The following is an 11,735-nucleotide window of genomic DNA, read 5'->3' on the forward strand; positions in this document are numbered from 1 at the left end:
TCCGTCAGCAATGTCATTTTGAATGTGAGTTGATGTATAAAAGAATACAAAAGAATTAATTTTTTTTTCTACGTGTTTTAATCAGTCCTGTAAATTCAGTTCTTTGAACAGTGCAAGAGATGACAAAATATGCAGAACACATATTGATGTTCTATACCATGAAAACATCATTGTATGCTGTAGTAAAATATTCTCCAGATAGTTCTCTTATGCAGCCATGTAATCAATTCTCTCTCTCCTCTCTCTCTCTCTCTCTCTCTCTCTCTCTCTCTCTCTCTCTCTCTCTGTTGTGGCCTCTAATCTTCAGTATTAAGTATTTTGAACAATTCCTTCATCCCCCTATCATTCTATTGATCCTTGCCTTTTAAATCCACCCCCCCCCCAAAAAAAAAACCCAGTCTTTCCACCCAACCTTCAATCTAATTTTCATCATTAACATCACTTCCCCCTCCCCCTGTGTCTTCTTCGTCAGAGTCCAGTCCTTTTGCTTCTTTGGCCTTCTTTATCTTTGCAATCAAATCTAAACAACAGAAAATAGGCGACATTTATCAGATAACACCATTGATTTTCTCATCACACTGAGAAAACAGTTTTATGGGAGGAAAGCAAACAAGATGATGGCTTAATTTACCAACACAGAATCTAAACTTGGCAAAAATGACTTACAGTAATGCTTCAATAGATTTTGAAGAATATTGAGAAATTGTTATTGCATGTATTATCCTTTGCTACTGTATTCCTGTAGTATTTTATTTAGCTTTAATATTCTATTTGAAGAAAGCATCAAAGTAAACTTATGTTTCTGCCTAATCAATATTCAACACAATGTTTCAATGACATAAAAAAACAAGATCACATAAAAATTTACATACTTCAATTTTATACATGATTTATATATACATTGTATGATAGAATTGTTTATGTTGTTTACTTTACACATGTGCCTTTTTATCCTATTGGGAAAGAAGTACTTTTTGCTCATATTTGATAATTCCATGAGTTTTTGCCACAACAGAAACAAAAAATTTATTCCAACCAGAGACTATGGGGCTAAACGGAGCAACAATGTCTTTTTGGAACAAATAAAATTGAACTTAATGAGAAGGTAGGAGCCAGTTGTTCAAAGTACATGTAAGTATAATTTGAAAAAGCAACAAGGAAATAAATGTGTTAGCATGTAACATGATCAAGTGGTATTCATTTTTGTTTTAGAGAGGTTTCACAGGAATCAAACTTGTATGTGTTATATTTAAAGAAGTTTTTATAAATGACAGGAACACGATGGAGTAAAAATTTATGAAATTAAAGAAAACATAAATGTAGATGCAAAATTATTTGTTGATGATTTAATTTTGTTATTTTCGTTGGCAGTGTTTATCAGCGAAATCAAATCTATGACAAATATTTAACCCAAGTATTCATAAATACAGAGTTGATACACTTTCAGAGATTACTATAGGACAATATTTAATCCCAATGATATTTTATTTGGTTTAAATACAGTGAAATTTTAACCAAATGAATATATGTGCTTCTCCAGTAAATACATAAGAAAGTATTTTTCTCAATAAGTTTAGCTATATTCTGTAAAGTAGTTTCAACAAGCATGAGTTTACTTGTATGTTTAATAATAGGATAAATATGGTAAACATTACTGATAAAATGTTTCCATAAAAATAAAATGCATTAAGATAATCTTTATATTGTATTTGATTAAGTAAAACTACTGAGCAATCATTAAACTTTTAAATCATATTAGCCTCCCTTTCCTTCATACGCGTTTTTAAAAATTGTCCATTCCTAAAATTAAACATTACACTCAAAACTCGATATACAGTGGTAACGGCATATCTAAAGCTAAACATTCTGATGTACTAGCTTGATTCCATATAAATTTTACAAATTAGAGACTTCATGTTCTTCAAAAGACTGATTCAAAGATTGTTTGGTATTTCTTTCCTATGAATTCTTATCATGACCTCTTTATGACCTCCTTGGAGTCATAATTTGAACAAATTAAACCTAGCATAGAGTAAATCAGAAAATAAGTGTAATACATTTAATGTGAATATTACAGACTACTTGATTTTTCATCAAAAGATTTTTAAGCCACCCAACTCTAATTTCCCTTTTTTCTGAATTATCTCCCCTAGGTAGGGAGCAAGATAATTCACTTGAAATAATGTGAAAGCTCTCCACTCAGTGATGCTTTGTGTTGGATTTATTTGCAATGGTTCTTTTAAAACAGATGATGGCAACCAAGATCAAAAAACCTCACTCAAGCCATAGGCTCAGGTGAGCTGAAAAGATGAAAATATCATTAGCTGTGTCTGTTCAGCAAAAAACAAAACATGAACAGAAGTGTCAGCCCCATAGATTCTGACTGAGAAATGTCAGCAATCAAATTAAATCACAAATCAAGCAGTAATTACATGTGGGTGAATGTCCTGAGATTGTGTGATTTTTCAGTGGCTTGGTAATCAGAAAAGTATTAATCTTTAATTCATAATGGTCATGGAAAATAATACCGCTTCATACATCATCTAATCTAAAATCTGTACGATTTCTCTTATCTCTATTGTTTACCGGTAGAACATAAAGGTTTTGCAAACTGGTTTCTGTCACTTTCTCTTACATATTTGGATGGTAAATATCATCTTAAGTGATTAAAAAAGAGGTGTAAAGTAGGAAGAGTATATTTAGTAATTAAGGGAACATAAACTAAAAGAACTAGATGCTGTCATTAGACAGTCATACCCGCACCAAGTGTTTGCCCCCTAAATAACACTGTTTTGTACCAGTTTTAGTAAAAATGAAGTCCACATGCAATTTCCAGTAATTCTTAAAATTTATAATTCTCGAAAAGGATGACATCCCATCCCATAATAGACATGAGCGGCCCTTTATGTACAATTTGACGTTAAACTGTTTGCATGTGAATTTTAAGTTAATCAATAATCTTAACATTTCATGTCATAGAAAGTATGATCTATATAATTATTACAAACAAAATTAAATTATGCCCCCTCCCGTCGGTGGTTGCCGGCTAGAGATTTGCTTCTGTGTGCAAATATCATCATGTGCACAGATTTAGAGAACAGAAGGGGTGGGAGTGAGGGGTCCAGACCCTCCTGAATTGTCTATTCATTAAATCATAAGAGGAGTTCTGGGATCTAGATTTTTTTAGGAGTAATAAACATCAATTTTCTGCTACTATTTGACTCCCTGAATGAAATTTAAATTTTTAAAACCATATTGCACATCTATAGGACAGCCCCAATCATATCCTAAAAGATGACGTAGCTACTCCAAAAGTTGTAAGAGGAGTTCTGGAAACCATACTTTTTTGCAAAAAAAACCAAAATTTTTTGTTGCCAACGATCCCTGTTTAAAAAAAATTCGGAAACCTGATCAAACTTCATAATGACACCCCAAATCATATCCTAGAAGGTCATTTGGCTACTGCAAAAGATGTTGACGTTTTTGAAAAGAGATTTTTTGTAAATAAAGTCATTTTTCAGCCACCACCAGGACAAAATTGAAAAACTCGAAACCTTATTAAACATCTATGGGATACCCGAAAACATACTCCAAGAGATTATTTGTCTATTGTTGAAATGTAGGAGCAGTTTGAGGAAGAAGGTTTTTTGTGAAAAAAAACCCATCATTTTTAACCAATTATTTGACTCCTAGGACTACCAGAGAATTTTTGAAACCTTTTTACAAAACAACACAACACCCCCAATCAAACTCTAAGAGTTCAGTCTGCTGGTTAATAAGATGTCAGAGCAGTTTGAGGAATTAACATAACAGATAGACAGACGGACGGAACAGGGTAACAACAATACACCCAAACTTTCTGTAGAAAGCGCGGGTATAATGATAAATGCTACAAAGAAGAAATTACTTATTTAAAACCAGTCTTATTGAATATCATACAGCAATATTAATTGATTAATTTTCCCCCAGAGAAATAGAAATAATTATAACTTGAAGCATACAAAGCAAATACAAACCTTTGGCAGGGTTAAAAACTCCCATAGTCTGCTCATTGCACACAAAACATCGCTTTGATTTCTTGTACTGGGCAAGAGCGCACTTCTCACAAAAATAGTGCTTACATCTACAAAATCACCAGCAAAATATAAACATACAAATATTGATGTGCTTCTGAAGTATTTTGAAATGTTTTCATTTTAATGAATTATTACATTTTTGTAAATCACCAAAATTTTTACTAGTTGGCTTAAATTTCTATCAAGAAGAGTGGAAAATAATCAAAACAAATGATCCTTTAAACTCCATTTTATAAAGATAAAAAAAAATTCTTTACAAATATGTATAATAACTTATAAGACAACAGATTTTTGTGGACCTAAGAAGAGTAAGTAGGCAGTTAGTGTTATCACACTCAGATTATGTAATCATTCCTGAGTCAAGGGACTGTATTCTACTGATAAACAGTAATGCACCTTTCATTAAGAAGTAATTATCCCCCAGTTCCCCCTTGGGAATTCAATCGCACTCACTTTGTCATTACTGGATTGGTGAAGAATTCACGGCATATGAAGCACTTAAAGGGCATCTCATCCTCATCACTGCTGATCTCGTAGTTACCTTCATCTGTAAGGCATCATAATATAGCCAGGATCATGACAGTGAAATAAGCTCTAGACTGAGATTGAAAATTAATTAAAAATATTGGTACTAGGATAAGGAAAATTCCTTTACTGATACAATGTCTATTCATTCCATAACAATAGAGTTTATAATAATTACAACGCCACCAATATTAATGATAAGTTATTTAACAAAAAATGATAAATTTCCAACTTCATGCCCAATTTTATTCAAATTAAATGAATAAATTTTAAAAGACTCTGAAGGAATTGTTTTTAAAATTATCATGATTTTTAAGACATTTTAAGGCTGTAAAAAGTTATTTCTATGTTTAATGTCACCCGCATACATAGGTTAAAGAGAAATTGTCATTTAAAAAAACCACAAACCCCAATTTTGAATTTTATTTTTTTCAGTTTGATTTTACCTTTTGCAACTACATGTAAAATAATGCAAACTGTAGAAATACTAAATGTTTAAGGCACATCATGTTTTATACTTCAAATATAATCATTTGGATTGTCTTTAAAACTGACAGGGAGAACATTCTACATGTAGCTTGAATACTCTTTTTATTTGTAATAACAGAAATGAAAAAAAATTACCGTACAGAATTTGATTGAATACTTTCTTTGTGTTAATTTTTTCACCCTCCCGGTTAGGTTTGGTATTTTGAAGGTGATGTTAAACTTTTTTAAATTAACTTTGGGTAGCCTAAATGGTCCCTAAATGTTTAGATTTTATCTTTTCTTATATGTGCATGTATTTTACAATTCTTTTTATTCATGTGGTAATAAAACAAGTCAATTTGCTGGAGGTTCAAATAAGTTTTTAACTACTGGTTTTTATATCATACAACAGAAATAAATATTCAAAATCCAGATTTCTTACCAGTCTTGCCATAACGACCTTCATCCATTTCTCTCTCTAGCTGCCATCCATGTTTGTAATCACTTCTGTCATGTAAAAACTTGCAACTGTCTATAAAAAAACAATTAATTTTTTAAATCAAATTTCCATTAAGCAAAATCAATGTATTATAAATTTCCAACATAAATATAATAGAAAGCCAGAAACAAAAAACAATATAAGTATTGTCTTAAGCAGAAACCTTGGTCTATCACGTGAACAAATTAATTAGGAATTTAAATGTGTGTTGGGTGTTTTAGGGTGTTTTTTATGCCCAAAGTTGACTTGCCTCCAAATCCACAGAATCCTGTTTCTTTGTAATCTTTGCAGATGTCGGGCTGATAATCCCATCGAACTGTGGCGCGAAGATGTGCAGGTGCCCTCATGGGACCTTTTCTGAAATGAACAGAAAAGGTGAAGTTTAATTATCTGCAAATCGAGTTAATCTCTCCCATAGGAGATACATTTTACCTCAAATTCACACTTCTCATACCACCCACTCACAAGATTTATACAAATAGTTCCAGTGACTGTCTGTTCATTGAACTTACATCACAGTAGCCCATTTATAAGTGATAATGAAATAAATTTATTCTTTCAGTTGGATTGATTTTACAAATTAAGCAAGGTTAGTGTTGGACTGCATTTTGTGACTCCCTGTCTTATGTGACTTTTTCTATTAATCCCTTGGATGGTCAGATAAGACAGTCTAGACTGTATGTGTTCATACTTTTGAATCTCTTTTGTAACCCATCCCCCTCCCAATTAAGATCTATAATGTCAATGATGAACTGGCAAGTAAAGGACTGATCATTTCTGCCTCAGAAATTTATTCTGTGTACTGTGTCTTGAATGAAATACATGACTGTGCTTCACCAACTGCAAAAAAATTGATTCAGATCATAATTCTATTATATAAATCTATTATATAGACATACCTAACAATGCTGAGTTACCAGCCTTAAGCTGCAGTAGACTGCATGCAGAACCACATCACATGAACCTAACAAAAAGATGGTAACTTATCTTCTCACCAAACAGAAAATTAAACAAAATCTGGTGAAATTATTAGACCTTACTTAGTACATGTATTTGGTGTGTTTCTTAAAGTTAACAGAAAATTGACCTTATGACTTACTAGTTCATGGTTATGCAAAAATAAATTCATCTTTGTTAGGGTTTCTGATACACTACAATCCTCCCAAATCACTATGAGGAACGCAATGTTTGGAACCCTGGGCTACTGAAGATGCAATAAACCATCAACAACTTTGACTCTTCAGTAAGACTTTTTCTTTTTATCAAACCTAACTATGTTAGAAAAGTTTAATAAATATTTTTTTGGTTTACATGTACATTAGATAATTAAATGTGTAAATGTCAAAAATCAGATCACTAGATATCTGGCATCAAGGGCAAGTAAAAGACGCAAGAATTTATGAAGGCAGAGTAAGAAAAAGCTACGCCTGTAAAAGTGGCTGCTAAGACAATGAAAAAGCAGTTGATTGACGTTGTGAAGATGGGCTGTCAGATGAGGATAGAGATACATTGTACAGATAAAAGAAGCAAATTTCTAGAGGTCTGCATCAAACATTTCCTGGATAAGGCACTTTGCAGTTGCTGACTGATTTATCAACATACCTCATTATGAAATGTATATCTTATGTAAACAGATGCTAACTATAACCTCCTACTTGACAATGCATACAGACCCCAAATGCATCAACATGTTTCAACAAACTTGACCATGCAAACAGTCTTTTAGATAAACATATTCACTGTGCAAACTAAGCCTACATACATCATCATACCTCAGACTACACAAACAGAGTCTGAGTCAGTATGTCTTACATGTAGTATGCCTTACTATGCAAACAGAACCTAAATATGTCAACTGAACATGTACCTCACAATGGAAACAGAATCAACATGAATAAACGTACCTGTACATAATCATGTAAACTCAACCTCCAGGAATGTACATGCATACCTCATGATTACATTATGTAAACCAGGTAACATACCCGGTACATGTACCTGAGCCTATGCATATTCATATATCAACTTTTATACATACCTGACCATGCCACTTGATGCATTTCCTTGAGCTGTGTCTTTCTTCTCTATGATCGGAGCATAGTTGTTAATTCCTCTGTATATTTTGTCATCTTCCTGTCCTTTTAAGGCCTAAATTGAAAAAAAAAAACTGACTTATAAAATAATAGATATTGATAATAAAACTAAATTTTTCCAATTTACCAAAGTGTTGATTCATGTAGTGTAGCTTCTTCATTTTTAAAGACTTTCTACAAAGCTGTAAAGGGATGCATCAAGAGCAGTAACTCTTGCAATTATAACTTTAAAAAGAGGTACCAAGAATGTATGTTATATTCTCACTGACTTTGTGTGTCTGAATATAAAACAATGAAGTGTTGAATGAATAACCATCAAGTATTACATAGGAATATCTGCACTTTAGTACTATTTATTTTTATTATACATACTTCAAAGTTTTAAGTTAAAACCAACAGTATGACTTGTTATCTGTCTATATTTTCCCAAATGCCATTCTAAATAAAACAACATTTGTACAACCTCTCTAAATTATACATTGAAATTTATTAGCCCGAATCTATCTACACAATCCATTTTCATGTCAATTGCATTTACAAAAGTCTTTTTTATCTAAACACTCTAAACATGTGACTCAAATCTATTTATTCAAACATACAATAAAAAAAAACCATGCCACACAAAATTATAATTGAAAAATCTCATACATATACTCATTCTTAGAGACCTTTAATTTTTAAATGAATTTTTTTTCTTGTCAAAAAAGATATAATGGAAAGTTATTACAAAAGTATTAATAACAAAATAATTAGAAGTTCATCTTTACTAGCAAAACATATTTTGTGAGGGACAAAAAAGAAAAAGATTCACTGAATTAAAAAAATGCCCAAAAAACAAATAAAATACATCATAGACATGTAAAAGAGTATTTACCTTATTAATTTCCTGAGATTTCTCAAAAATAGCCTGCGCATCTCTGTCCCGATCAGTGTCTATTTCCACTGTAGCAGTGGCTCCCATGTCATCTGGTCCCTCTCGCTTCTACAACACAAAAGTCATGGCTATCAATGCATTAATTGAAAACTATGCAGTCATAATATGCTTATTAAAAAAAACCCACTATACATGTATTTTTTATATTTATGCTGAACATGACCATATTATATAGAAACCAATACATTTACACGTATTTTATCCACCTTGAACTTGATGAATAGACTTTGAATTTTACCAAAAGTTTACCAATAGAGCCATGAAATGGGGATTCCTAAGTGTATGTTGATCAATATAATACAAAAATTAAAAGAAATCATAAAGGTATGAGTATTAATTATTTATTTTTAATTATATACCAGTAAATTTAAAATAAAACTTACTCCTGTTCTACTGGATCTGTAGCTGACTGAGATTTTGTTGTCATCCTCACTTTCACTTCCACTGTAACCAATTTCCTTCCTCTGTCGAAATCCTTTTGTCTGTCAAAGTAATGTAACAGTATCTTTACTGAGTGACAGAATCTAAGTTTAAAAATAACAACAATAAAGAAATCAACTTGGATGAATGATTTCTTTTTCAATTTTTAACAGAAGTATTTTGTAAAAAATATTTTTAATTATTGAAAATAAATGTTGTAAAAAGGTAATATCTGTTGGCTAAAAATTGAAGAATTTTAAGCATCAATACAAAATTAAACAACTGAAAATCATTTTATAAAGATTAATTATTCCAACCAATATCATTTGCTTAAAATTTTCACAAGTTAACAATTTTTACATGTTTAACAAGAGATGTTTGTAAAACACTTATGCCCCCCTCCCTTGGAAACATCTGCAAAGAAAATGAGTTGAAACTGCAAATAACTGAAACATCTAAAAAGAAAACGCGAATGGAAACTGCAAATAACTGGAATTCTTCTAAGTCCAAAAGGCATAACTCTGTTGAAAATTGATTGTACCCAAAATCAAACTTGACCTAGATATCATCATGATAAACCTGTATACCAAATTTCATTTCAATATGTGCATCCTCTGTGAAGAAAATGAACAGAAACTGCAAAAAATTGGAATTTTTCTAAGTCCAAGGGGCATAACTCTGTCGAAAATTGCTCGATCTACTCAACATTGAACTTGACCTAGATATTATCATGATAAACTTGTATACCAAATTTCATATTAATACGTTTACCCTCTGTGAAGACATTGAAAGGAAGCTGTTGGTGGACAGACCGACAGACAGCAGCATAGCAATATACCCTCCCTTCTTCAAAGAGGGGCATAAAAATAAATGTTACTGTTAATCATGTTAAATTGCAAAATTCATACACATTTTCATGTTTACAATAGTTCTAAGTGTATAACACATGTAGAACACCTGGCTAAAAATGTTAAGTATCTGGTCGAGTCACAAACCTTTCCTGTAACAATACAAATGTTCATGTTTTTCTCCTAGTTATCCAAATCAGCTGAAGTTCTGCTATTGTAGGTACCAAGACAATTTTTTGGGGGCACAAACATGATAACAGCAATTGACAAAGACCCTCTAAACATCATAAGAGTACACTGTACATGCCTTCACAATGACAGCTAGCATAGTGAAATTGTTCATCAAAAGTTATTTTATCATAGTTTGATAAACAACATTAAACATTCTAATGGTAAATGACTTCTAAGTTCAAAACAAAATGTGACAAGTTTTACAATTAAACTTTAATATGTTTATAATTTTTTAAATATACATGTATGGCTGCCAAAGTTTCATCTCATTTAACATCACCTTCAATATTCAAAACCTTCGAGGGGGTCAATAAATTTAATAAACAAAATTAAAAAAGAAAAGTGATTTTTATTCTATAACATTAAATCAAATACACTGAGCTTTAAGCTTCTTATTGACTAGCTGTATGATAATTGTTTTAGTGAGTTATAAAGACAATCCCTTTGAGTAACTGATATCTATGATCAATAATTTGACCTAAATGTATCGTATTTCTACAGACTGCAGTATTTTTGTTGCAAAAAGTAAAAGCAATCTGGAATCAAACTGGAAAAAATAACATTGAAAATAGGTTTTCTTTGATTTATTAAAATGATTTCTTCTAAACCTATGAGTCCAGGTGACAGTAAACATTGAATTTATTTGGACAGCCTAACATGTAACCTTTGAACGAAGAAGACTTACCCCTTGAACCAAAGGATTGTGGTGGGACTTTCTTGACTTTTTGATGGCAACATTACCTTCATCATCTGAGTCACTACTACCTGAAAGATAAACATTTGGTAACAGTTAGTTCTTCATATCACATCAGGGAATTATTTAATTGTTGTATCAAAGATTCATATCTATCATAATTCTTTTTAATATAGACCTCTTCGCTGTAACTATCTGCTGCTCTTTTGCATGGAAAAATAACATAGTTTGGTGAAATATAACATAATGACAATTGTTTCAATTACGTCATTTATTTATCTACCTACTAAAACTTTGGCAAAGTATATCAATTCGCCCTGCAAGAGAGCAGTACCGCAGTTATTGTAAAAGGGCCTATTCAAAATGCTAGTTTCAAATGAAAATTGCTGTGATAGCTTGATAAATAGTGTCAGATATAGAAAAAAATAAAAATTTCTGATCTTCAGCATCAACCAAATAGAATTTCAAACTAGGAATGACATGGAAAACACATAACAAAATACGATAGATTTAAGAAAAAGATAAAAGAAAATCACGAAATAAATATCACTAACGTTACCTGTATAATAATGTAAAAGGTCTAAATACTTATTGTTTACGGCAATTCGATGATAGGTCGAATAATCCTTAAGCAACCAGCATGACAACTTGTGAAACACCACGACGAGTTACAAACGTATAGAGCTTTACTACAGAGTACAGTATAGTGAATACATTTTGTAGTCTTCCAAAGAGCTGATTAAGCGGTAAGCATATCATGATTATCAAATGAAAACTATAAGTATAGATATCTATCAAGTTCTATTTTACCGGATGCACTTTTGGCTTTCTGTCGAGATCTTTGAAATTTTGTTCTTTTTTTAAACATTGATCCACCTGATTCGGCCATTTTGATGCGTGTACCGAAGAGTCTGAAGTAAAACCTAATTTCATTGGCTCTAAGTCAA

At 31.6% G+C, this 11,735-nt stretch overlaps 1 protein-coding gene across 2 annotated transcripts; it reads right to left on the reverse strand.

Annotated features, from left to right (window-relative positions):
- Positions 1-39: 39 nt before the first annotated feature.
- On the reverse strand, positions 40-11,730 carry LOC128176232 (E3 ubiquitin-protein ligase RNF113A-like). 2 transcript variants are annotated; one of them, XM_052842419.1, is made up of 10 exons: positions 11,599-11,730; positions 10,780-10,859; positions 8,979-9,077; positions 8,536-8,643; positions 7,607-7,716; positions 5,815-5,925; positions 5,512-5,597; positions 4,530-4,623; positions 4,017-4,123; positions 40-520 (listed from the first exon to the last, which is right to left on the reverse strand). In XM_052842419.1, the coding sequence occupies exons 1-10, from the start codon at positions 11,675-11,677 to the stop codon at positions 420-422; spliced, it is 975 nt and encodes a 324-aa protein (XP_052698379.1). In that variant the 5' UTR covers positions 11,678-11,730; the 3' UTR covers positions 40-419. The 2 variants fall into 2 exon arrangements, with proteins under 2 accessions (XP_052698379.1, XP_052698371.1); XM_052842411.1 differs by having other exon boundaries at positions 41-520; positions 5,512-5,601; positions 5,819-5,925.
- Positions 11,731-11,735: the final 5 nt, after the last annotated feature.

Source organism: Crassostrea angulata, chromosome 1, assembly GCF_025612915.1.
Source record: "Crassostrea angulata isolate pt1a10 chromosome 1, ASM2561291v2, whole genome shotgun sequence".
Lineage (NCBI taxonomy): Eukaryota > Metazoa > Mollusca > Bivalvia > Ostreida > Ostreidae > Magallana > Magallana angulata.

Bases quoted from the DNA above. Each gene is read 5' to 3' on its own strand.
- LOC128176232 (XM_052842419.1), bottom strand. From the start codon at position 11,677: ATGGCCGAATCAGGTGGATCAATGTTTAAAAAAAGAACAAAATTTCAA. The intron at 10,860-11,598 runs GTAAAATAGAAC...TTTATCTTTCAG, and splicing joins GAAAGCCAAAAGTGCATCCG to GTAGTAGTGACTCAGATGAT. The intron at 521-4,016 runs GTTTGTATTTGC...TCTGTTGTTTAG, and splicing joins AGTTTTTAACCCTGCCAAAG to ATTTGATTGCAAAGATAAAG.